Source organism: Caenorhabditis remanei, chromosome IV (genome assembly GCF_010183535.1).
Source record: "Caenorhabditis remanei strain PX506 chromosome IV, whole genome shotgun sequence".
Taxonomy (NCBI): Eukaryota; Metazoa; Nematoda; class Chromadorea; order Rhabditida; family Rhabditidae; genus Caenorhabditis; species Caenorhabditis remanei.
The window spans coordinates 7,031,336-7,055,952 of NC_071331.1; the positions used below are offsets into that span (position 1 = coordinate 7,031,336).

The 24,617-nt window shown below is 35.7% G+C and overlaps 5 protein-coding genes across 5 annotated transcripts; 1 reads left to right on the plus strand and 4 right to left on the minus strand.

Moving 5' to 3' along the window:
• Positions 1-735: 735 nt before the first annotated feature.
• On the minus strand, positions 736-2,300 carry GCK72_012663 (uncharacterized protein; the record flags this gene model as incomplete). The annotated part of the gene is made up of 5 exons (XM_053729295.1): positions 736-883; positions 980-1,155; positions 1,744-1,887; positions 1,972-2,049; positions 2,094-2,300. The coding sequence occupies 5 exons, from the start codon at positions 2,298-2,300 to the stop codon at positions 736-738; spliced, it is 753 nt and encodes a 250-aa protein (XP_053584067.1).
• A 46-nt stretch (positions 2,301-2,346) lies between these two features.
• Positions 2,347-8,350, plus strand: GCK72_012664 (uncharacterized protein; the record flags this gene model as incomplete). Its single annotated transcript, XM_053729296.1, has 5 exons — positions 2,347-2,417; positions 2,462-2,508; positions 7,062-7,174; positions 7,979-8,098; positions 8,147-8,350. The coding sequence occupies 5 exons, from the start codon at positions 2,347-2,349 to the stop codon at positions 8,348-8,350; spliced, it is 555 nt and encodes a 184-aa protein (XP_053584068.1).
• GCK72_012665 (uncharacterized protein) lies at positions 2,470-4,426 on the minus strand (the record flags this gene model as incomplete). The annotated part of the gene is made up of 4 exons (XM_053729297.1): positions 2,470-2,565; positions 2,637-2,747; positions 4,012-4,165; positions 4,350-4,426. 4 exons carry the CDS (start codon positions 4,424-4,426, stop codon positions 2,470-2,472), a joined length of 438 nt encoding a protein of 145 aa, XP_053584069.1.
• A 7,078-nt stretch (positions 8,351-15,428) lies between the features above and the next one.
• On the minus strand, positions 15,429-18,232 carry GCK72_012666 (uncharacterized protein; the record flags this gene model as incomplete). The annotated part of the gene is made up of 6 exons (XM_053729298.1): positions 15,429-15,576; positions 15,674-15,849; positions 16,485-16,628; positions 16,726-17,050; positions 17,096-17,230; positions 18,177-18,232. The coding sequence occupies 6 exons, from the start codon at positions 18,230-18,232 to the stop codon at positions 15,429-15,431; spliced, it is 984 nt and encodes a 327-aa protein (XP_053584070.1).
• Positions 18,233-21,171: 2,939 nt separating this feature from the next.
• GCK72_012667 (uncharacterized protein) lies at positions 21,172-24,617 on the minus strand (the record flags this gene model as incomplete). Its single annotated transcript, XM_053729299.1, has 9 exons — positions 21,172-21,319; positions 21,419-21,594; positions 21,962-22,105; positions 22,190-22,267; positions 22,312-22,636; positions 22,688-22,822; positions 22,900-23,010; positions 24,282-24,367; positions 24,564-24,617. The coding sequence occupies 9 exons, from the start codon at positions 24,615-24,617 to the stop codon at positions 21,172-21,174; spliced, it is 1,257 nt and encodes a 418-aa protein (XP_053584071.1).

Sequence of the window (24,617 nt, forward strand, 5' to 3'; positions counted from 1 at the left end):
TAAAGAAAAAACAAAACAATTCTGATACAGTACATATTTAACCTAGTTGCAGTTATTTTTCATATGATGATTATCCAGCCAATATCTTCTCTTTGACTTGTCGATTTGAATGAATACGTTGAGAATTCTCCTTGTCGAATGTTACAATGATGTTATAAAATGTATGTATATTATTGAAGAAAATGTTAAGGTTACGAAGTTTTTTTGGAAAATAACAAGCATCATCTATTACTTATTAACGAGGTGAACATAAACTAAAATATTTTCGACACAGGCATGATTTGGGTGTCAATACAATCTATTCCAAAAACTACTATGAACTGTTGCAATTATTATCTATCCGAATAGATGTAGCTGGTGAAAACGTAATAATCAGAAAATTTTCTACAAATTTATGCAAGACACCACTTGGATTTCCAAATCCTCATAATCCTTATGTTGTCAAATTTAATTTTAATTATCATTACGATATCTACTGACGTATCAGGAAACTGAAAATTGTAAATAAAGAAAAAAACATTTCTACCATCAATTACTTTTTCACAAAATTAGCATTTTCAAATAAGGCTGGGAAAACAGATAGAATTATCAGTTCTCTTTTCAAGCCATTACATTGGGTACAGTGATCGAGGTGTTGTTTGCCAAAAATTTCAAGTTTTTTGTGAAGATGCATGAATGCACTGGGAAATCTTTCACAAAACAGCCCAAATAAAACAGTAATCCTCATATAAATATTTATTGTTTCGGAACATCCAAACGATAAGAAGGAGGTGACGATTCAGGCGTCGTCGGGTGTACCATATTCAACACTTTCGCGAATGGATTCTTGTGTTGAGAGATTGCAACTGCAGTGGGTGGAGCTTGAGACCCATTTTTTGTTGGACTGAAAACAAACTCATTTTGTTGTATAAATGAACAATCAATCCACCAAGAATCACAAAAACAGAACTTTCGAAACAGTAAAGAAAATTCAACTCACTGGCACCAGTACATCGTTCCTTTCTCATCATCCGGTTCCTCTAATTTCAAAGGTGGACACGAGTCATGACACGTGTCGACAATCTCGATTCCAGTTGACATATTTCTGTCGATAAGCCAGTTACACTCAAAGTCATCGTCATCTTCACCGAGTGGGTTGAGGAGAGCTTCGGCGACCTGGAATAATGATACTGTTTCAGATATACAATGAAGCAGAGGGAATTTCAAAAAAAAAACAGTAAGTTTGGATTCTTACACTAGACGCCATAATGAGCCACTTAAAATGTCGGTAAAAAAAAGGATCGGAAAATTTGCGCAAAAATTCAATTTTTTCGCGAAAAAGTCAAATGTCTGAAAAATCATCATAAATGTTCACAAAAATTGAAAAAATAAAAATGTTTGGAAAAAAGATCGGTAATTTTTACCGGGCCGGTTCAGTGGATTTTCGAAAACTCATTTGTTCTAGAAAGCAGTAGTAAAGTGTACCAAGAATAAGAAAAACTGATTACCTAAGATACACAGTTGTGAAAGCCGGGCTGGTGAAAGAGTGTACCTGCCCGGGCTACCCGATTTTGAATATTTTAAGGAATTAGATTGGAGGAAATCCTGCATGGAATATCGCAATTCATGCCTAAAATTATTGAAATCCTATAAGCCCTAATGAAAACAGTAAAAGATTCCTGTTTAGGATTCGAGTAACGGCAAATTTCTGAAAGCTGCTGTGCCCGGCTCGATCCGTAGTAAGTCTGCTAAGAAGATACCCACCTTCATCCACCCGACGAAAAACACGAATTGTAGAATTGTCATGATTGGAACGATTGACTGAGCCTCAGTTGGTGGAGCAGATAGAAGGTATTGACGAGAAATCAGACAGATAATGAAGTAGACACGGACTGCCAGGAAGACGACCTGAAAAATTATATGTGTTTCACAATAGTTATTTTTTATCGCCTAATTAGGTGTTAGTAATCGTAAGGTTAGATGGAAATTTACCTGTGGATAAGCAATTGGGATTGGTACCCAATCGTATTTTGTCAACATTTCCATAGATTGACGGAAGTCTTTGATGTTCTGAAATCTCCGATTCATTCACTAAACCATATCTTTTACCTTACCATCAGCACCGAGTTCATACTCTGCACGGAGTCCACATTCTTCGTTTCAAACATTGCCTTATGAACCAGCTGGTTTGCCCAATGAGTCGGCAACCAGTACTTATTATACATTGTCTCGCATTTATACATCTTTTCCAGCTCATCTCTATACAAGAATCCCTCAGTGACTAATGATTCCATAGAAGGGAATCTTCTTCGGACTCTCATTGAGATATCACGGAGAACCAAGACTTGAGAGAGGACTAGGTAGCGGATGATAGTGCGGCGGAGCACTTTTGCAGCATGGTCAGTGCCAGCGACTAAGGTACCCACAGATAGAGCAACGTGGGTGTCCTACTTTTCAATAAATCCAATATTTGGAAATACAGATCTCCATCTATCCACCACAATTGTCACGAAGAATCCGAGCATGAACGTGAGTGGGATATGGACAAGACGAACGTTCAGATGGATAGCTGCATATTCGAAGAATCTGGAAAAATAATGTTTCAAACACTTGATATAAGAACATTTTTCTTATCAATTTGCTTGACGCATACCAACCTCTTCTGATTCTCTGTCATCAAATACCGATAGAAGCACTGTACAACTGCAATTGCAAGAATCCACATTGTCAGCTCCCATCGAACGGATTTCCAAATCGAACCGAGTCATCTGGAAGGTACGTTTTTAATTTTTTCGCTGCTTCACAAAAGTAATTTTATTCCGGAATCAGACCGGGCTATAGTGCTCGCTTTGAGGTAAGGATTCCATTCGGTCCAATTTTCCCCCGACCGACCGATCGCCGACCTACGCAATTTTTTCTGTCTGCATGCGCCATAATCGACGACAAACTTTGAAAAGAAATCCGGCTGAAAACTGACTTTTTCCGGGCAAGGATGACAAAAAATGAAAAAAAAATTAGAAATAATTTGGACAAAATTAGTACTTCTAACAATTTTTAATACCAATTTTCGGTCATAGTGCAATTTTTAATAACCACAGGTTTGTTATTCCGATTTTCAAAAATAACTCGAAATTCGTCAAATTTTTCAAAGTGAATCATGTTTTGACATAATTTTCAGCGCACTTTTCACATCTTGAATTTTGTAAAATTCTGAAATTTATGAAAAAATAAACTAAATTTAAACTTCCGCCGATAAATACGCAAACACTTCACGCACAAATGCGGACCTCGGTCGGCTCGGTCGGCGGCAGTCGGTCGGTCGGCGGTCTGTCGGCGGTCGGACCGAACCCGACTGGACCGAATGGAAGCCTTAACTCTGAGGTCGAGCTATAAAACTCACTAATTTCACTACGGAATTCGGATGGTATTTTGAACAGTGAACACAGTAAACAGAAAATTTTCAGCGTTATTCTATCGAATTCAATAGATCAACTAATTCAAGAGTTTCTAGAAACAGTATCATTCAAGGTTCTTTTGTTTTGTACCACTGCCCCAGTACATTAAAAAATCATCTTCTGCTACAAAAAAGAAGTAAATTTCCAATTTTATAATAGCTACCGGTGATCTTTTCATATCTCGTCAGTTGCAGTTCTTTTTTTTGAAATAAAATCGAATCGTCTAAAGAGTTTTAGTACATTACCGGTCAAAAATTGTTGACTTTATTTTTTTCGGCTGTAACTCTGAAATGGCAGAGAAAATGAACTTTTGGGTACTTGTCAATCAAGCGAAACGAAGAGTTTCTCCAATAAAATATGCATGAAATACTTCTAGAAACTCATATTTTCTCCGCTTTTTGCATTTGTGCACCCGGTGAGTGACACGTGTGTTCCGAGTGGACTATTGGGATTAATGGAATCACAGGATTTTGGGGAATTCGAAACAAACAATAACTGTTTTAAATAGTTTAGATCATTGACTGTTAATGTTGACTATTTACTGAGTTTCTGAAATGTGAATGAAAATAAATCTCACCAAATTCCAGGGTCCTTCTGAAGAATCCTGACTTTCGTAGAGATGAAGATAGAAACTACTGGATGGATATCTCTCGGGAGCCAGTGTATTCACTCGGAATGTCAAATCCATCACATCTTTCGGACCACGACGATCAGTGCTCTCAGAGCCTTCTCTAAAAATGTTTCGAAATTATTTGATTTTTTCGAATGGCAAAATTTGCATTTAGGTTCATATTTAATGGAATTCAAGAAGTGGCAATATTTATTGACAAGTTTGTGAAACAGTTTCATTACAAAATTATAAACTGAATTATTTATATTTTCAGTACTCAAATGCATATTTACACCAAAACTCACTTCCTCAGTTTCGGCGGTAGAAGGGGCGGAGCCTTGCATGCTCGACGCATCTCCATGATATGACGGATCCGTACCATATTCATTTGATTTTTTAGTGTGTGTTAGGAGGCAAAGATGTGTGTGCTTGCTGAAAAAAAAAGAAAGTTATTGGAAAGGCAAAATGCACACGAATTGAAAAATGAAAAACGGTGACAATTATCAGAACAGTTTGAAACCGGGAGGAATTATTGAAAAGATAAAGAAAAGCGTCAATGAGCGCTGTCAGTCTTCATGTTATTTACCCCTACGGAACAGAGCGATAATACAAACTATAAATTAAAGTGCATATATGTTTTATATGAAACATTTGTTCTCTATTCAAAAAGTTCTTCCGATTAAGATGATGTTCACTGTTTCCAGTAGAGGACATTTTTAGCTAAGATTCTGAATTGAAATTGAAGAAAGAAATCAAAGTAAATGTTCTTAACAAAACGGTACCATATCCATGATCACCCAAAAAGCAGCAAAACGAAACCGAAAAAAAGGGAAAGGAGAAACAAGAAACAATGCCAGTTGTCTCTCTGTTGTTTCTGAAGAGACCCGAAGCCTTATGCATTTTTGAGCACTTTCTACATCTTTTCGGCACCGCCCGAGATGAGATGATGATGATGTTGATGATGATGTCTTTCCCTTTTTGTTAGGTTTTTGAGTTTTTTGAAGGGAACCGAGTGGAGAAGGGGAACGGATATATAAAAGAGTAATAAATTATTCTTCCTGGTTCCGTTCCACCAAAAAACAATAACAAAAAAGGAGAAAGAGGGGAGGAGAATGGGGGAATGTTGAAAAAGTGGTAATCTGAAAACTATGGAATATAAAATTTATTTCGAAAATTTTGACCCGATTCTTGACCTACCCCTCTTCACTACCCCTCCCCGTGACCCCCACGTCAAAGAACTCCAAAAAAGTGCCCCTAGAAAATTATATTACTTTTTTCGAAAACTTCTCCTAATTTAGAAGGACCAACAATTGGATAGGACAAGAAAAGAAAAAAGGAATAAGTTGGAGAGAGAGAGCTCATTGACTAATAGCCTTCTTCACTTTTTAAGTAGCGGTCTCAAGTAGAAAGGGGAGACGAAAATAATGAAGGACAATAGGAATGGGGGTATTTTGGGAAAAATGATTGGAATTATAAATACTGTGTGATTTTCTGTTTCAGGTTATTGGGGAATTGTGATTTTAATTAGCTTGGATAATAACTTTGCAGGTAATGATAGAGAAAATTAATTGGGCAACCATTTTTTTCAATGGAAAACGCTGGCAATCGAAACAGTGAAATTAAATGTTGGAGATAAAAATAAAGATAACTAGGATGATAATCACCAAGCTGCACTAATAATTTTTCAACAAAACATGCCTTAGCCTGCATTTGAAACTGGGAAGACTGGGAAAATTGGTTAAAATTAGACGGATATAAAAATCTATTTTTAAATTGGATTATTCAGTTAAGCAGATTTTAATGATGTTCAATAGTTTCCAATTTAATTATACAGAAAACTATAGAAATCTCTATTGAGTGCATAGTGCTCATGTACTGATTCCAAAAGTTGTTTCGTCATGAGAGAGCTTTTTGATACTTCATGGCAGATGCTAGAGGAAACAATAGAAAGACACTAGAATTGAAAACTCTGGAAACCGAAACAGTAAAATTAAATGTGGGAGGAAAAGTGGGAAGCATGATACAACATCGGTTTTTCTTCATTAAAGAAAACTTCAGTGGCCATTATTGCCGAAATAAAAAATTTCCAGCATTTTATTCACGTCCGAATGAAGACGCAGTAGTAATTTTGCAGTGAGTCTGCTTTTTGTCGTGAGAAAAATGTCGCTACTTTTTTGTTTGGATAATGATGCCTATGCTTAAATTTTTTCAACAAAACAAAACTTAAGATAAATTTGAAACGGGGAAGTCAAAATTTGAGGCTTTTCAGGTCCACCGGTGCCAGATAAACATAAATGTTGGGATTTTTATGCTCAGAAAGTTGTGATATCTTCAATACTACTAATTAGCTAGATCTTACATTCAGTGCCGTTTGTTTTATACTGAATTTTCTGTCCAACGTCCGGATTCACTTACTTCAAAGTTAACCAACAAAGTATCAAGGGGGAGGAACGTTCTTAAATAAAATTTAGTTAGGAAACAGTGAATAATTAGGAGTTGTTGTAGAAAAAACATCATTGAGAGATGAAAATACAGAGCATTTTAGTAGTACTTTGAGACACAACATCAGCAACTAATAGAACAAATGAATTGAAGTGAATCGATCAAAAAATGATCGAAAACCTATTAACTTTCTCAACAAAACTGGAACAATAAAAGCTATAACTGAAACATCAGGTCACTAGAGTAATGAATATTCTAAAATGGATATCTTGGGAAAAATTTCTCAAAGTTGGACGAACAAATAGCGTGATTGATTCCAACAGTTGTTATGTCAGAAGACAACTCTTTGAAACTGTATAAAATCATATGCATAAAACAATCATAACAAACTTGAATTAATACAACTTTCCTTCAAAATCCAAAAAACTCCACTGATGAAACAGACAATTTTTCTCTCAACTCACTTAAATCTGGTCTTCGTTAAATATCCATTTCAGAACTACTCTCTATTCTTTGCACCCAAAACACAAAAATCCAGGCACAAATATTTCAAATTTCAACTATAATATTTCCAGTGTATCGAATTTCCGGAGCTCTCCATGACACCACAATAACAACTTGGTCAAGTTTCACCTGTTCTCGGAAAACGAAATGGGAGAAAGAATATGGGATGGAATCTGGAGGGAAGGTGCTGTGATAATAATTTCGACAGGAGTGATGAAAGTGAATTCGAAATTTGTTTTATTCAGTTTTGGAAACAGATAAAAAAAGTTAACAGTTCCAAAAGCATGTCTTCTGTGATTTTCTAGATTGTTATTCAGTATCGAACCCCTGGTCGTTTTTTCGGCTCTGTTCGACAATAGCGGGACAATGGAGAACAAGCGGGACAATCCCCGAACAAGCGGGACAATCTCCGAACAAGCGGGACAATCACCGATTGAACGGGACAATCACCGAATGAACGGGACAATCCCCGAATGAACGGGACAATCACCCAACTGATACACTCATCACATTTTTTAGTACTTGTGCCTATTTCTTTTTCTGTTTTTTGTTATCGAAAGAAGTTATTACAGTCATTTATTTATTTAATTGTTTGAGTAATAATGCAAAAATAACAAAAGGCTGAGAATTTAAGCAGCAGAAGTTCTTCCACGTGCTCCTCTTGTTCCACGGGTTTGTACTGTCCTTGGTCGTCCTCTGACGTCGTTTCTTCTTCCAGTGTTTGAAACTGTGACCGGAACGTCGGCTGAATCACTGTCCGAAGAATAGTCTACATCATCATCTGAGGTGGGATCGTCTTGCATCTCAGTATCGTCGTCTTCATCCGACTCTTGTTCTTGATTATTCTGAAAAATATTGTTCTGTGGTGAACGACTGATACTGTTGTGAGAATGCAAATCTGTCCATTTTGTAGTTGGGGCGGGTGTGGACCGATTTGTGGAACCAGTGGAACAGCTGGGGCGTGTTACTTCAACTTTTTTTTTTCCAGAGCATCGTTTTCAATTCTTTTTTTCGAAGAACTTGGGACACTGAAGAGAGACGAATTTATCCGGCCCTCCCCAATAATTTCATCTCGATTCGCATCCAAGTGCTTCAAGCAGGATTTCAAGTAATTTCATCGCTTGAAACACACACATACACACAAGTACACTTTCAGTGCTCCATCAACAACAGTTGGTTCAAGTTCTTCGAGCACCGACTTTCCCTTTCAAGCATAGAAGCCATTACAATCCGTGGCAGCCACCTCGTTCGTGTACACCTTGACACCGAGGACTACACTGAGGGAGAGGAAATGGCTGAGGATGAAGAGTACACTGAAGGAGAGGAAATGACTGCGGACGAAGATTTCACTGAAGAATAATAACCCATTAATGATAATTAAATAAATAAATGACTGTAATAACTTCTTTCGATAACAAAAAACAGAAAAAGAAATAGGCACAAGTACTAAAAAATGTGATGAGTGTATCAGTTGGGTGATTGTCCCGTTCATTCGGGGATTGTCCCGTTCATTCGGTGATTGTCCCGTTCAATCGGTGATTGTCCCGCTTGTTCGGAGATTGTCCCGCTTGTTCGGGGATTGTCCCGCTTGTTCTCCATTGTCCCGCTATTGTCGAACAGAGCCGTTTTTTCAGTATCAAAACACACGTCGAGCCGGGTTAAAAATTTGTAGGAAACTAGAAAACATATGCGATAAAGCGACTCAACTCAGCGGATTTTGTTATTAGTTTATATATCATTAAAATATACCCGCTCGCAACACTAGCACAGTATGGGGGACAAAGTGAAATTTTCAATCTGAAACAGTGATATCTTACTGTTACTAATAATCACTAAATTTAAAAAAACTTGTTTTTCAGATAGAAACTCAAAATTTGCATTATTTACTCACATGTAAATTAACAATCTGAATTAATGAATGAACAAGTGTTCAATTAGAAACAGTAAAAATTTACCGTTTTGGAAAACTTGTGAGAATGTACACTAGAATATCAAGACAGTTTTGAATCGCTGATAACTTTTAATAACTTTTGAAAAACTAAAATTTCAAATGTTTGACTAAAATGAGTCATCTGAAGCTCCGCCTCCTGGATTTCTGAAATAGAAAATGAAATTTGACACCCACAGAGAGTAAGGAGGAACTTCGGAAGGAAATTCCCCAAAAAAATTCTTTAAAACTTGAATAATTCATGAAGAGAATATCTATTCTGTTCTCTTTTTCTCAATTTTTTAGTCTATCTTCGGAATGAAAAAATCCTCTCAAAACGCTGCCAATTTACGACGCAATAAAATGTGTGCACTCCATCCTTCTGTATGTTTTTTGATTTGCAAAAAAACACAAAAAGAGAATAAAAAAACAGGAAAAAGGCAATATGAGGGAAAATGTCATGAAATCCATAGTCAATTAGTCAAAAAACGGGACAGAAAATGTGGAAATAAGGTCGGATTTTATGAGAAAATGGCGTGTGTTTTCTGTTTGCAGAATTCATTGGGAAGAAGAAAGTGGCGACTCGGCGGAGGGGAAATGGGCCAGACATGGAGGGAGGGATACTCATAAACTTAGATTTTACAGCTGATTTTTTGGGGGAATGGAGGTAGAGAGAAGTACTCGAGTACTTCTGGGAAATATAAATGTTCTCTGCCTGGACAGAGATATTTTTGGAAAGTAGTTAGATGCTACATCTTGCAGTTGATTATTTTTATAACTAATGTAGTTGAGTTATGAACTTTTTGAAACTGGAAAACGTTTATTTCAGTTTGACTTAGCACAGTGAACTTTTCGGACGAGTCTCGGAAAACATGTCTCACCGTAGGTTTCAGCTTTCCAGTTCAAAAAAAGAACTACAATCTACGGTAAGAAATCCGCTGCTTTTTCGTAATAATTACGTTGCAAATTTTTTAAACATGAATTGGTTAATTAGTTAATTAATTAGTTAATGGTTAATTAAAAATAAATTTTTGTTGCCTGTTTGAGACAATATTGAGAGTTGATCCAAGTGGAGTTCAAACCAAGACGTTTTGGATCGTAGCTTGGTCAGTTTTGACGTTAACAGGGTAATTTTTATACCATTAGAAGGCCCGCGTTTTTCTCTATTTATATGACCTAATTTTAAACAATTCTAAAATATTTTCACAGCCACAGCATGGACAGGTCTCATTAACTTCGGTCTTTTAACCAAACGAAAACAGTTTCACTGGACTACGATAGAGCGTAGTTACTACAAAAGTGAATCCTTGTCAGAATTCAAATTTCAGAAAAAAATTTTTTTTTTTAAATTGCTTCAAAAATGATCAGAATAGTGATAAAACACTTAGAATAAACCATTCGTACATCAAGACACTGTCAAGTTAAAACCTAGCTTAAATAAAATGTTCTGAAAAAGACTTGTTGCGAGCAACTAGAAATTAACCACCAGAAACAGTATCCGAGTTTGTCAGTAGTACGCGTTAATTTGCGAATTTCGTGTATAGCTGTAATCACTTGTGCTGAACCGGTGTGAAGCGTGACAAGATGTCTATACTGTTTTTTCCACGTCATGGAAACTTTTCTGTTTCACTCTTCTGAGTTTAACCTGTTCCAGTGGTAATATTCGTTGCAGAGATCATGTTTACAACTAGAAATAACTATTTCGAAACTGTAAGGAATAACGCTTTTAGTTGTAAAGCAAACGTTAATTTTTGCTTTACATCAAAAACATTTGAGATCGGAAAATCCTAGACATAATAGTTTTCAAAAAAAAACATATGAAAAACATGAACAAATGTATACGGAACTTGCACAGTGGTCACAGTTTCATAAACTTAAGAATTAATATTTAAAATATTTAAAAATCATACATGTTTCAGGAAAAGTTTTTCTTTCGGCGATCAGTTCGTAGTCAATTCACTCATTCTATGATGAGATTGAATTTTAGCATGTGTTGATTTTTCGATTAACTATCATTCCTATATCATTCTTATATAAAAAAGACAAGTGGTGTTTGTCTGTTTGTCGGCGATGTCCGCAACGATTTTGGAAAGAAAAGAGAAACTGAGCCAGCGGGCAAAACCGAACTGGCCAGACAGAGGCGGGGAAGACAGGCTGGTATTTCATGTTTGAGCAAAGTTTAGAAAATAGCAGAGAGTATCTAAATCAGTATGAGTTACAAAATTATTAACCTCATTCGAGTTAAAAGGGGAGGATCGTATGCTTTTCGTTTGAAAATAATTGGGAAAGGATTGAAACCGAAAAAATATTAGCGTTTCGGTAGAGCGTGGTTGTAAAAGGAGTGTCAGGCTGATATGAAAGACACGACATCCCTTAAATCTTAAGAAAAATAAAATTCACTGTTCTCAAAATGAATCTATTAGGATTGAATCATCATGAAGCGATAGGATTCTGAAAAGTGTTTCTATAAGTTTTAAACTATGTAAAAGGGAAACATTGAAATATGAAGAAATGAATATGTCCTACAAAAGAGGCAAAAAAGATGAAGAAATTGCGGAAAAGCGAGGACGAATGCTGAGAAATTAGCTTCCAGATGGCTGGAACACCGGATATCTAGTCGTTTTTTATTTCCGCTAAAGAAGAGAAAAATGAATAGAAAATGCGTGTTTTATTTGGAATATGTGTGTGGAGACACCAAGTTCTTCTAGACATGTGTGCGTGTTAATATGTAATTATTATGACACATTTCGTTGTATTTTTCTAGGGGAAGAAAAAAGAAAAAAAGAAAGAAGGAATGGTCGAAAGTTCGAACGGATATCGACACAAACTGTTCAGTTTCAAAAATTTTGTACATTTTTGAAAATAAATTATTTAGTGATAAGATATGAAGTGCCCATCAAAATCAAATTTTACAAGAGCTTGTAAAATGGAGTCTTTGAAACATATAATTTTTTTAATTAAAAAATAAGATCTCAAGAAAATCTCGTGGATACGGAGTATTCAACTTGGGACTGGAGTGCGATTAAATTTAAACAAGCAAATTTGCATGCTTACGTTAATGTTTCAGAAGATTCCAATTAGTGATGTTCCAGCCTCTTGCTGATTACTAAAATATAAAAAATAGATCCAGAAAATTGCATCGAAACTAACAAAATGATGTTCCAGTTTCAGTTACATCTGATAATGACCATGGAAATCAAAGTTTTCAATGAGGTCGTTATTCAAACTTGCCAAATTAAGTTGATTCACGATTCATTTTGGCATCAGGCCCTTGAAAACATACACGGATTTTATGAAACCGTAGTGAAATGAACTTGATTGACATCTGTTTTTACCAAGCTTTTATTTGACTGGCGCATCGTTCTGACATCAGAAAAACAAACGAAAATTGGAAAACATTTCATTGCATTTGAATGAAAACTGTTACAAGCATGTGATATGAATAAATTCGGTGAAACAAGATATTCGTTAAATGATCTCACATAAGTAGCAGTGTTAAAATGAAGGAGTTGACCTTAAAACACTCTTTCATTTCGTGTTCAACAAGTTTTTTGCCTTATTCAGGGAATATTCGATTAACTGTTTCCTGTTGGATACTTAATTAGTAGAAATACCTCACTATCAGTATATCAGCGTTCTATAACTTTAGATACAGTAATATATGTTTTGAATAATGAAAAGTCTTTTACGAAAAAGAGAATGGCATCCTATCAGAGTAATGGATAATTTTTACTGTAAGTATAAAAATTGATAATTTATGAGAATTAAAAAAAAAACTGATAATATCCTACATCAATGAAGTCGATAAGTGAAAATAAAAAGCACGTGTCGTCGAAATTAACTTTCTTGGCATTCTGTGCTTGCGGAAGTTTCCGCGCTTGAAACAAGCCACGCCCTCTTTCTTGGCTATGTATTCAAAAACGCGCGGGGGCATCGTAGCAGAGAAAACTGAAAAGGGGCGTGGCTTATTTCTCAAATATCAAGAAAGTTTGTATGGTAACAGAGCATCAAAAACCTCCGTTCAGGGCTCTTTTAAAAAGTTTTAAAATATCATTCCTTATTCGTTTCGGAAGTTTTGAGTAGACAACAGTACGAAATAGGAAATAACGCTTCTTGAAACATGTAAGAAACAGTAATCAGAAACTCTCCTCCCGTGGATTACTGTAGCTTCTCTATTCTCAAAATCTCAAAAAGATACCAAAACAAAACAATTCCGTCAAGAGGTTCAGGGATAAAAAAAACAACTCCCTTCTCCATTTTCTTCTAAGCCATAACTCATTTGGCATGTGTCCTAATGTGAATATGTATTCATATGAGAGACAACGATAACCGGGGCCTCCGAAAATGATGTTTTTAATGTGCAAAGCTAGTAGAAAAGGAGGGAGACAAGGGACCGCCCCGTCGTCTGTCTTTTCTCCAGTTTACCATACATTTTTGATGTAATCGGAGGGGGGATAGAGTAAGCGGTATGTTTAGGAGAGTAGGGTAACAAAAAAATGGAGGAGAGAAAGGGAATTGGGGGGATAGAACATTGGGAATTGTATGAAAGATTGAAGTTCAGAGGGTCCAGATTGAAATTCATCGGTTCAGCGTGTTTTAAAGGCAGAACATAACCTAATAAAACAGTAAATTTTTAATTCATGAAATGCATAAACTTGAATAATCAAAACTCCTGACCTTGTTTGTTGAGAAATTTTCCTTGAAGCTGAAACTTGGTTCACTAAAAGAGTCATTTAATCGACTAATCATATCAACATTACTACGGATATCCGGATAGATAAGAAGCATTTGACACAGAACTTTTAGGAACGCACTTGTCAGACCACTAAAAAATTAGAAGTTTGTAAAAAAAAAGTGCTGTACATAGTTTTGGGTTTTTTAATGAAAAACTCTTTTTAAATTTATAAAAAGTACAATCACAAATTAATCTACCTAATTGATCACTCGAAATCACGAAAAAGGGAATTTTTTGTATTTCAACGCGAGTAGTTATTGACTTCAATTAAAGTCAGTTTCAGTAAATAGAAATTTTGAAGTCGGGAAAATTTTATTATTTCGATCCACAATAAGTCGTGACATAAACTCGAGGGATAAAACTTCTGGTACCACTGATTCAAAGAAACTGACCCCTTTGAAGAAAATACATAATTGATATGTTCAAATAAAAAAGATTTGACCACCCATCCCCAAAACTGCTAAACAAAAAAGGGAATATTCAAAAACCAGTTTGCTCCTCTAAAAAAGACAAAAAGCCAATTCAGAAAAAGAAATTCTATGCACTCAGCCATTTTGCTGAAATTCAATCCTTTAAACATGGCCGTGCACACCACCCTCATGACTCGACTTTCTGAGCCGAAAATGAGGAGCAAAAAACGGAAAAAAGGGAAGAAGAATGATGTCCCCGTTTATGAATATCTCATGTTTTCGGGAAAGAAAAAGAAAATGGGGATGGGGGTATCCAATGGTTACAAAACGGAAGACTCATTGTCGTCCTGGATAAGACGGGGATCCGCGTGAGAGGATTCTTATTTCATATGGGCGGGGAGAGAATAGAAATGAATAGAAATGTGAAATGAGCTCTCTCCGTCCGAGACGAATAATCGGCGGAAGGGGTAGGTGTTTGAGTAAAACACATACATTTTTATATGAACTTTTTTTGGGGAAACGAGAAGGGAAGGAAGGTGGTGTACTAATAGTAAGTAGGGGGTGGGGGGGGGGTGTCATTGAGTTTGTATTTCAACAGATTTCTCACGTAAACTAAACTACAAATCAATAGGCAACATTCAAAAAATCACTCTGAAACAGAAAAACAATGATAATTATCAAACAAATTTCGCACAAGGGTGCGAGGCGTAAGGTCCGCAATGAAAATATTTGAATTTTTTCCGAGTTGCGCTGCGTGTGCGTTGCGGTTCATATTGAAAGATACGACAAATAAACGTAAAATTTCAATTTGGCACCCTGCCAGCCATTGTGGGACGAAGCGCGTTTCCGCGATTTTACTCCACACGCCCGAATCCTTGCTGAATACTCCTGTTTTTTCCAGAAGTTTTAACCAATCAGGATTGAATTCACCGTTTCGTAGTTATTTTTTTAGTTCCTTCGGTAACTTAAATTTAATATGTTGTTTTCAACAAATGGGAGGTAGATTTTTCTGAATACTCAGCAATAACATTTCGAGATTAATCAAATTGATAACTACTTTTTTTTAAAGAAAATATTTTAACTTTTAGAACAGTGTGAGCCTAAAGACTTTTCTAGAATATTTAGATTTCGAAACTAGAAATTTTGTATAAATCCGTGGTTCAACTACAGCAAACGAAGCAATTTTATTATCATTTTACAGTTGTTATGAAACAGTTCATTACACTATATAAAAGGCGTTGGTTACGGTAACCGAGGTTTTGTTTGCCGAAAATTTCAAGTTTTTAATGTAAAAACACTCGCATTGATTTACTGAGGAATCCTTTTTTCAAAACATCACAAATAAAACAGTAATCCTCATAAATATTTATTGTTTCGGAACATCCAAACGATAAGAAGGAGGCGACGATTCAGGCGTCGTCGAGTGTACCATATTCAACACTTTCGCAAATGGATTGTTGTGTTGAGAGATTGCAACTGCAGTGGGTGGCGCTTGAGACCCATTTTTTGTTGGACTGAAAACACAGCTTAATTTTTGGATCAACTCAACAATCAATCCACCAAGAATCGCAAAAACAGAAATTTCGAAACAGAGAAAGAAATTCAACTCACTGGCACCAGTACATCGTTCCTTTCTCATCATCCGGTTCCTCTAATTTCAAAGGTGGACACGAGTCATGACACGTGTCGACAATCTCGATTCCAGTTGACATATTTCTGTCGATAAGCCAGTTACACTCAAAGTCATCGTCATCTTCACCAAGTGGGTTGAGGAGAGCTTCGGCGACCTGCAAAAATGAAATGCGATACTGTTTCAGATATACAATGAAGCAGAGGGAATTTCAAAAAAATCAGTAAGTTTTGATTCTTACACTAGACGCCATAATTGTCGAGCCACTTAAAATGTCGTTAAAAATAAGGATCGGAAAATTTGCGCAAAAATTCAATTTTTTCGCGAAAAAGTCAAATTTTCGACAAGAAATTCTGAAAAATCATCATAAATGTTCACAAAAATTGAAAAAATGAAAATGTTTGGAAAAAAGATCGGTATTTTTTATTTGAAGTCGGGCCTTCAGGCCGGGCCGGGCCGGTTCAGTGGATTTTCGGAAATTCGTTTGTTCTAGAAATCAGTAGTAAAGTGTACCAAAAATAAGAAAAACTGATTACCTAAGATACACAGTTGTGAAAGCCGGGCTGGTGAAAGAGTGTACCTGCCCGGGCTACCCGATTTTGAATATTTTAAGGAATTCGTTTGGAGGAAACTCTGTTTGAAATATGGAAATTCGTGTCTAAAATTATTGAAATCCTATAACCCCTAATAAAAACAGTAAAAGATTCCTGTTTAGGATTCGAGTAATGGCAAGTTACTGAAAGCTGCTGTGCCCGGCCCGGCCCGTAGCAAGGCTGCTAAGAAGATACCCACCTTCATCCACCCGGCGAAAAACACGAATTGTAGAATTGCCATGATTGGAACGATTGATTGAGCTTCAATTGGTGGAGCAGATAGAAGGTATTGACGAGAAATCAGACAGATTAGGAAGTAGACACGGACTGCTAGAAAGACGACCTGAAAAATTATATGTGTTTCACAATCAGTTATTCTTTTATCGCGTAAATAGGTGTTAGTAATCGATTTATTCTGTGACCCATACCTCTTCTCTTACCATCAACACCGAGTTCATACTCTGCACGGAATCCACATTCTTCGTTTCAAACATTGCTTTATGAACCAGCTGGTTCGCCCAATGAGTCGGCAACCAGTACTTATTATACATTGTCTCGCATTTATACATATTTTCCAGCTCATCCCTATACAAGAATCCCTCAGTGACTAATGATTCCATAGAAGGGAATCTTCTTCGGACTCTCATAAAGATATCACGGAGAACCAAGACTTGAGAGAGGACTAGGTAGCGGATGATAGTGCGGCGGAGCACTTTTGCAGCGTGGTCAGTGCCAGCGACTAAGGTGCCGACGGATAGAGCAACGCTGGAGAATAGAAAATGTGCATTAGGTTCAAAGTGGGTGACATACTTCTCAATAAATCCAATATTTGTAAAGACTGATCTCCATCTATCCACTACTATCGTAACAAAGAATCCGAGCATGAACGTGAGAGGAATATGGACAAGACGGACGTTCAGATGGATAGCAGCGTATTCGAAAAATCTGGAAAAATGATGTTTCAAATACTTGATATAAAATATATTCAATGATCACATATTTAGCAGCTGTGGTCTTGAAAACGTTACTGAACGCAATCGTTTGAGAGGAATGGCATGAACTGATTTTGTATAGCTGCAGACCTAGAGTAGAGTTACCGTATTCTCTCTAATAGACCGACATCTCTACTTGAGATATTGATTTGGACAAACACTAGGCTTGGATCGGAACAATAAAATGAATCCAATGCAAAAATTTACAGTTTCTGAAACTTATTTTTTATAAATAACAGTCAGATGATCAATGGATAGCTTTTTCTCGTAGGTCGAACAAGGTCCAAAAAGCAAATAAAAGTAGTTATGGACTTCCAAAGAAAAATTAACCCCTTTTTATGCACATTTTTTTCAGAAATTACAATTGAAAATTCTCGCTGGGCACGTGAAAGTGAAAATCGACTGTAAAAAGCTCATAACGTTTTTGAACCTATTCTTTACTAACCTCCAAGAATTCTTCATCGCTTCATATTGAAAAGGTTGAATAACTGAAAATAACGCACTCCCCCTTTAATCAGGTTTTGTACCTTTTTGTACGTTTAATGGAAACGAATTCTTTCTAACGAAATCAAACAAAAAACATTTATTCTTCTCTTACGAACTTCGAGCGCCTCGTGCCTTTCTGATTACCGTAAATACTGTATTATAACGGCATGCCGTTATATTTTTCAACTGCATTCCACAGAAATTTTTTGGATTCAGAAACTTCGTAAAATTAAACGAAAAACTTTTTTTGAACGTTCTATTTGCCGATAAAGAAGTTACTGATCACTCAGTTTCTAATCAGAACCAAGAATAAACACCCTGATGATCATATTCATGAATTCTGAGTATAGAGGGGGTGCCGTTGTATTACAGGTGTCGTTCTATTACAGGTGCCGTTATAATACAGTATTTACGGTATCTGAGTTTTCAACCGTTCCTTATGTTGTGGAGTCATAATTATGTAGTTCATATGAAATATAGTACAATAATTACTGGTCCAGAAAAAAATTCTGAAGGAGTTACCGTAAATACTGTATTATAACGGCACCTGTAATAGAACGACACCTGTAATACAACGGCACCCCCTCTATACTCAGAATTCATGAATATGATCATCAGGGTGTTTATTCTTGGTTCTGATTAGAAACTGAGTGATCAGTAACTTCTTTATCGGCAAATAGAACGTTCAAAAAAAGTTTTTCGTTTAATTTTACGAAGTTTCTGAATCCAAAAAATTTCTGTGGAATGCAGTTGAAAAATATAACGGCATGCCGTTATAATACAGTATTTACGGTAACTGAAGTTTTTTACAACTTGGTGAAACAGAAAATACTTGAGACATAAAATGTATAGGAGTGTCTAGGAAACGTTCTATTCTAATATTCAGTTTTCTATAATTGTTGATTCACCTTCTACAGTAAAAGGCAAAAAAAACTCGCGGTTTCAGCCTGTTTCTTTTACATCTCCCATCATTCTAACATTGCTGAATTGCATAAAATTAGTGAAAATTAGTTTTGTTTCAGATAATTCCGTTCCAAGTGAGTAATAAAAGTTACACTTGTGGTTGAGTTTTAGTAGGACTTCTTTCTGCTTCAATAATGTGACCTTATTTTCTGTCTCTTCAATATAGAAGTCAGATCACAGAAACCGATCGATTGGGAACTAATGACATGGCTGTTTTGGAGGATTTCTTGGCGATTGAGTTCAGTTTTGAGAGATTGCAATGGTTCAAAATGGAAATGTAAGTTTTTAAAATTCGATTGACATATTAAGAAGGAAAAAACAATTATAGAATTACAACTTTCATGAAACTGGAAAATTTACTTTTCAGTTTCATTAATAATATTTATTTATTTCCATCTCATTCCATTTTGATTGTTTTCGAATCTTCCAGATCCGAATTATCAGAAAACGGTGTCAAAGTCTTCAAAGCGTCTGAAATCTTCTCTATCGCTCAGATCTGTGCAGGACCAATTATCTTCCCGATGGTGTAAGTGTTCTTTTTTTCACAACTCGAATTGTATTAATTATCAGGTTTCAGCAATAACATTTTCAGTGTTCTGGAAAAACATTTTCAGTGTTTCTATCATTGAATATATTTTCGTACAACAACTATAATACATCATCCTCATAACTTCACTGATAAGGAACATTTGATACAGAACTTTCAGAAAAGCACTAGTCAGTCCACTAAACAACAGAAGTAAGTTTGTAAAAAAAGAGGAAGTGTTGTATTTTTGGTTTTGTAGGAAAACTCGTGCTTCTAAAACGTAAAATAACAAATTAATCTTCCTAATTGATTATTTGAATATACGAAAAAGTGAATTTTTCTATTTCAATGTTAGTAGCTGTGGACTTCCATAAAAATGTTCCGTTTTAGTGAATACAAATTTTCAGATCGGGATAATTTTATTGTTGAAATCCAGATCGCAGACTCTATGCTGGTTTAGAATAGACCAGTGACCCCATTTTTATATGAACTTTTTTAGAGAAACGAGGGGAAGGAAGGTGGTGTACTAATAGTAAATGGGGGGAGCGGTCATTGAGTTTTTATTTCAACAGATTCCTAATTAAAGGTCAAGATCAATATGCAACATCAATACATAGTGTTCACAAAAAATCATTCTGAAACAGAAAACACATGATAATTATCTTACAAATTGTGCACAGGGGCGCGAGACATAAGATCCGCAATCAAAAGATTTCAATTTTTGGATTCGTGTCGCGATTTATATTAGATGATACGATAAATAAACGTAAAATTTTAATTTGGCACTTAGGTGTATTTTCGGCACCATACCAACCATTGTGGGACGAAGCGCGTTTTCGCGATCCTCGCACTTCTGTGTGGTGGGCACCTCAAAAAAGCCCGAATACTTGCTGAACACTCCTGTTTTTTCCAGAAGTTTGAAGATCTGGCCGATTGAGATTACCGTTTCGTAGTTATTTTTTTAGTTCCTTCGGTTACTTAAATTTAATATGTTGTTTTCAACAAATGCAAGGTAGATTTTTCTGAATACTCAGCAATAACATTTGGAGATTAATCAAATTGATAACTACTTTTTTAAAAAGAAAATATTTTAACTTTTCTCTAGTTCATTGTGTCCGAGATAAACACTAAATTTCTGTTTTTCAAGTACCGTAATTTGATGCATTCAACAATTTTTTTATTATTCGGAATAACTTTTGATGTTCCCTCCATTTTTTTAGCAGATTGATTTTTTTTTACATTTAGAACAGTTTGAGCCTGAAGACTTTTCTAGAAAATTTAGATTTCGAAACTAGAAAATTTGTATGAGTAGGAGGTACAACCGCAGCAAACAAAGCAATTTTATCATCATTTTACAGTTGTTATGAAACAGTTAATTACACTATATAAAAGGCAATTTTTGCCGTTCAGAGGGGATTAAGACTGAACGAATGTTCTGAAAACAGAATTCTGAAACAGTGAGGCTTCAATACAGAATTCCTGTTTTTTCAGTGCAGTAATAAAACAATCGAATGTTACAATGATGTTATAAAATGTATGTATATTATTGAAGAAAATGTTAAGGTTACGAAGTTTTTTTGGAAAATAACAAGCATCATCTATTACTTATCAATAAAGTGAACAAAAACTAAAATATTTTCGAAACAGACATGATTTTCTAGATTCAAGTGTAAATTTTTACGGCTTCATGATCTTTGTGACGTATCAGGAAACTGAAAATTTTAAATAGAAAAGTACTGTCCTTTAATTACCGTCTATTGCCTTTTCACATAATTAGTTCTCTTAAATTACACTGCAAAAACCGAAAAAAAATTTCAGTTTACATTTCTCATACAAGAACAGTCTTGTGTTGAATTGATTTACCGAGGAATCCTTTTTACAAAACATCACAAATAAAACAGTAATCCTCATATAAATATTTATTGTTTCGGAACATTCAAACGATAGGAAGGAGGCGACGATTCAGGCGTCGTAGGGTGTACCATATTCAAAACTTTCGCGAATGGATTCTTGTGTTGAGAGATTGCAACTGCAGTGGGTGGCGCTTGGGACCCATTCTTTGTTGGACTGAAAAAACAGCTTAATTTTTGAATCAACTCAACAATCAATCCACCAAGAATAGCAAAAAAACAGAAACTCCGAAACAGAGAAGAAAATTCAACTCACTGGCACCAGTACATCGTTCCTTTCTCATCATCCGGTTCCTCTAATTTCAAAGGTGGACACGAGTCATGACACGTGTCGACAATCTCGATTCCAGTTGACATATTTCTGTCGATAAGCCAGTTACACTCAAAGTCATCGTCATCTTCACCAAGTGGGTTGAGGAGAGCTTCGGCGACCTGCAAAATGAGGTACTGTTTCAGATATACAATGAAGCAGAGGGAGTTTAAAAAAAAATTAATTTTTATTCTTTTAACGAACATCTTAATTGTGGAGACATTTAAAATCTAGCGATTTTCCAAAAACTCATTCGCACTTGCAAGAACCGGGATGGTGAAGAAGTGCTACCCGAATTTAAGGAAAACCTGTATGATTTATCGAAATTCGTGCCTATAATTATTGAAATCGTAAACCAAATCGTTACACCACTGAAAGCACTAATGAAAAGAATACATTCAAAAAATTGAAAGAATAGAGGAACGGCAAATATCTGAAAGCTGCTCTCCTATGCCCGACTTGTAGCAAACCTTCTAAAAAGATACCCACCTTCATCCACCCGACGAAAAACACAAATTGTAGAATTGTCATGATTGGAACGATTGATTGAGCCTCAGTTGGTGGAGCAGATAGAAGATATTGACGAGAAATCAGACAGATTATGAAGTAGACACGGACTGCCAGGAAGACGACCTGAAAAATTAAATGTGTTTCACAATAATTATTTTTTATCGCCTAATTAGGTGTTAGTAATCGTAGGGTTAGATGGATTTTTACCTGTGGATAAGCAATTGGAATAGGTACCCAATCGTATTTTGTCAACATTTCCATAGATTGACGGAAGTCTTTTATGTTCTGAAATCTCCGATTTATTCTGTGACCCATACCTCTTCCCTTACCATCAACACCGAGTTCATACTCTGCACGGAGTCGACATTCTTCGTTTCAAACATTGCTTTATGAACCAGCTGGTTCGCCCAATGAGTCGGCAACCAGTACTTATTATACATTGTCTCGCATTTATACATCTTTTCCAGCTCATCTCTATACAAGAATCCCTCAGTGACTAACGATTCCATGGAAGGGAATCTTCTTCTGACTCTCATTGAGATATCACGGAGAACCAAGACTTGAGAGAGGACTAGGTAGCGGATGATAGTGCGGCGGAGCACTTTTGCAGCATGGTCAGTGCCAGCGACCAGGGTGCCGACGGATAGAGCAACGCTGGAAAATGGAAAATGAAAATGTGTATAAGGCTTTAAGTGGGTGACCTACTTCTCAATAAATCCAATATTTGTAAAGACTGATCTCCATCTATCGACCACAATTGTAACAAAGAATCCGAGCATGAACGTGAGAGGAATATGGACAAGACGGACGTTCAGATGGATAGCAGCGTATTCGAAAAATCTGGAAAAGTGATGTTTCAAAAAGTTGATATAAGAACATTTGTCTTATCAATTTGCTTAACGTACAATACAACCTACCTTTGCTGATTCTCTGTCATCAAATACCGATAGAAGCACTGTACAACTGCAAATGCAAGAATCCACATTGTCAGCTCCCATCGAACGGATTTCCAAATCGAACCGCGCCATCTGGAAGATAATTTTGTCGCTGTTTCACAAAAGTTATTTTATTCCGGAATCGAGTTACATTGTTAGTTTCAGATGGTATTGTGAACAACTAACACTGCTCATGCACGCTAAAGTTTTATTTAACAAAATTTCAAAAATTCAAAAATTACGTTTCGACCACTGACCCAGTAGATAAGAATAATCTACTGCTACAAAAAAGGTAAACTAATCACAGTGTTGTTTAACAGAATTTCAACAATTCACAACTTACTAGAAACAGAGCAATCTTTTATACTTGATTCCACCACTGACCCAGTAAAATATTAATTTCTGTTGCAGGAAGTAAACAAATTTCTGATTATTTTCTGACTAGCTGGTAGTTCTTTAAAAAAAATTAGTATAAGCAAAATCGAGTCATGTAGCTATAACAACTGCAGGAACAAATACAAACTTTGCGCCTGTCAATTTCATGTACTGAAGATACAGTAACTTCTATGAACACCAATTCTATTAGAAAAGATCTGTTCTTTAAAAATATTCAGAAAAATTGGTTGACATCAAGAAGAAGCAATCAAGGAATGGACTGCGGACTAGGTTTCATTAAAGTCATGAAATAGCAATATTGTTTTGAAAATTTCAGAAAAAAAATTGGTTCCGCTGTTTCAATGACTAATTATATTTCAAGTACGAACTAAAAAAACATTGTTTATGGCTCAATTCGACCCCCACTCAAAGTTTCAAAAAGTGTTTTTAAGCGACCAAAACAGTATTGTTTAGCAAAATTTTAAAAAATTCAAAAGTTACTAGGAACAGTATAATTCCAATTTTTTGCTTTAATCACTCACCCAGTAAAATATTATTTTCGGTTACAGGAATTACATAAGCTTTCGACACAATCGGTTATCATGAAAAAATCATTATTTGTTTCGAAAATTTGAAAACAAAAATACTGTTTCAATGACTCATTATATTTCAATAAGGAATTTTAAAACATTATACCAAAAATATATATGACTTAATTTACAGATCGTTTGAAAGATTTTCCTTGAGAGACAATCCCAATTTTAGCTTTTCGATATCTTACTTCTCAAACGTTTGTTCAGTTTTAAAATGTCTAGTTTCACAACATCCTGTACCCACATTTAAAAAAATATATTTGCTTGATATTTCGGTACAATAATTATGTCAATCTTATAACAGCCGTCTCCAATTTCCCGCCAAGAAAATGATATCATGAAACCCAAACATTTTCATAACCAATTTACTTCCTCCTAAAGATTAGTCTCACTTACGTCATTAACAACTTCACGAACGTGAACGAATTGACAGAAGACACTTCCTGATTGTAATTGACGGTCATTGCGGACAACCGTGGTTTCTAAAGAAAATAGAGAAATGGGAAAGAGATAGAATTGGAACACACTCTCTTCGCTTCTTTTTGTGATTCCCACCTCCAGAGACTGTACACAAAATTTCTATGGAGAGGGGGAGGGAACAGAAGTAAAGAACAAAACACAGACAAAAAAAACAAGTTCTTTTTGATAAAGATTGATAGAGACGAGAGAACAACTTACGGGATTCGGCATTGGGATTGTTGTAGTAGTCGATGATTTCTTTTCGGAGGTCAT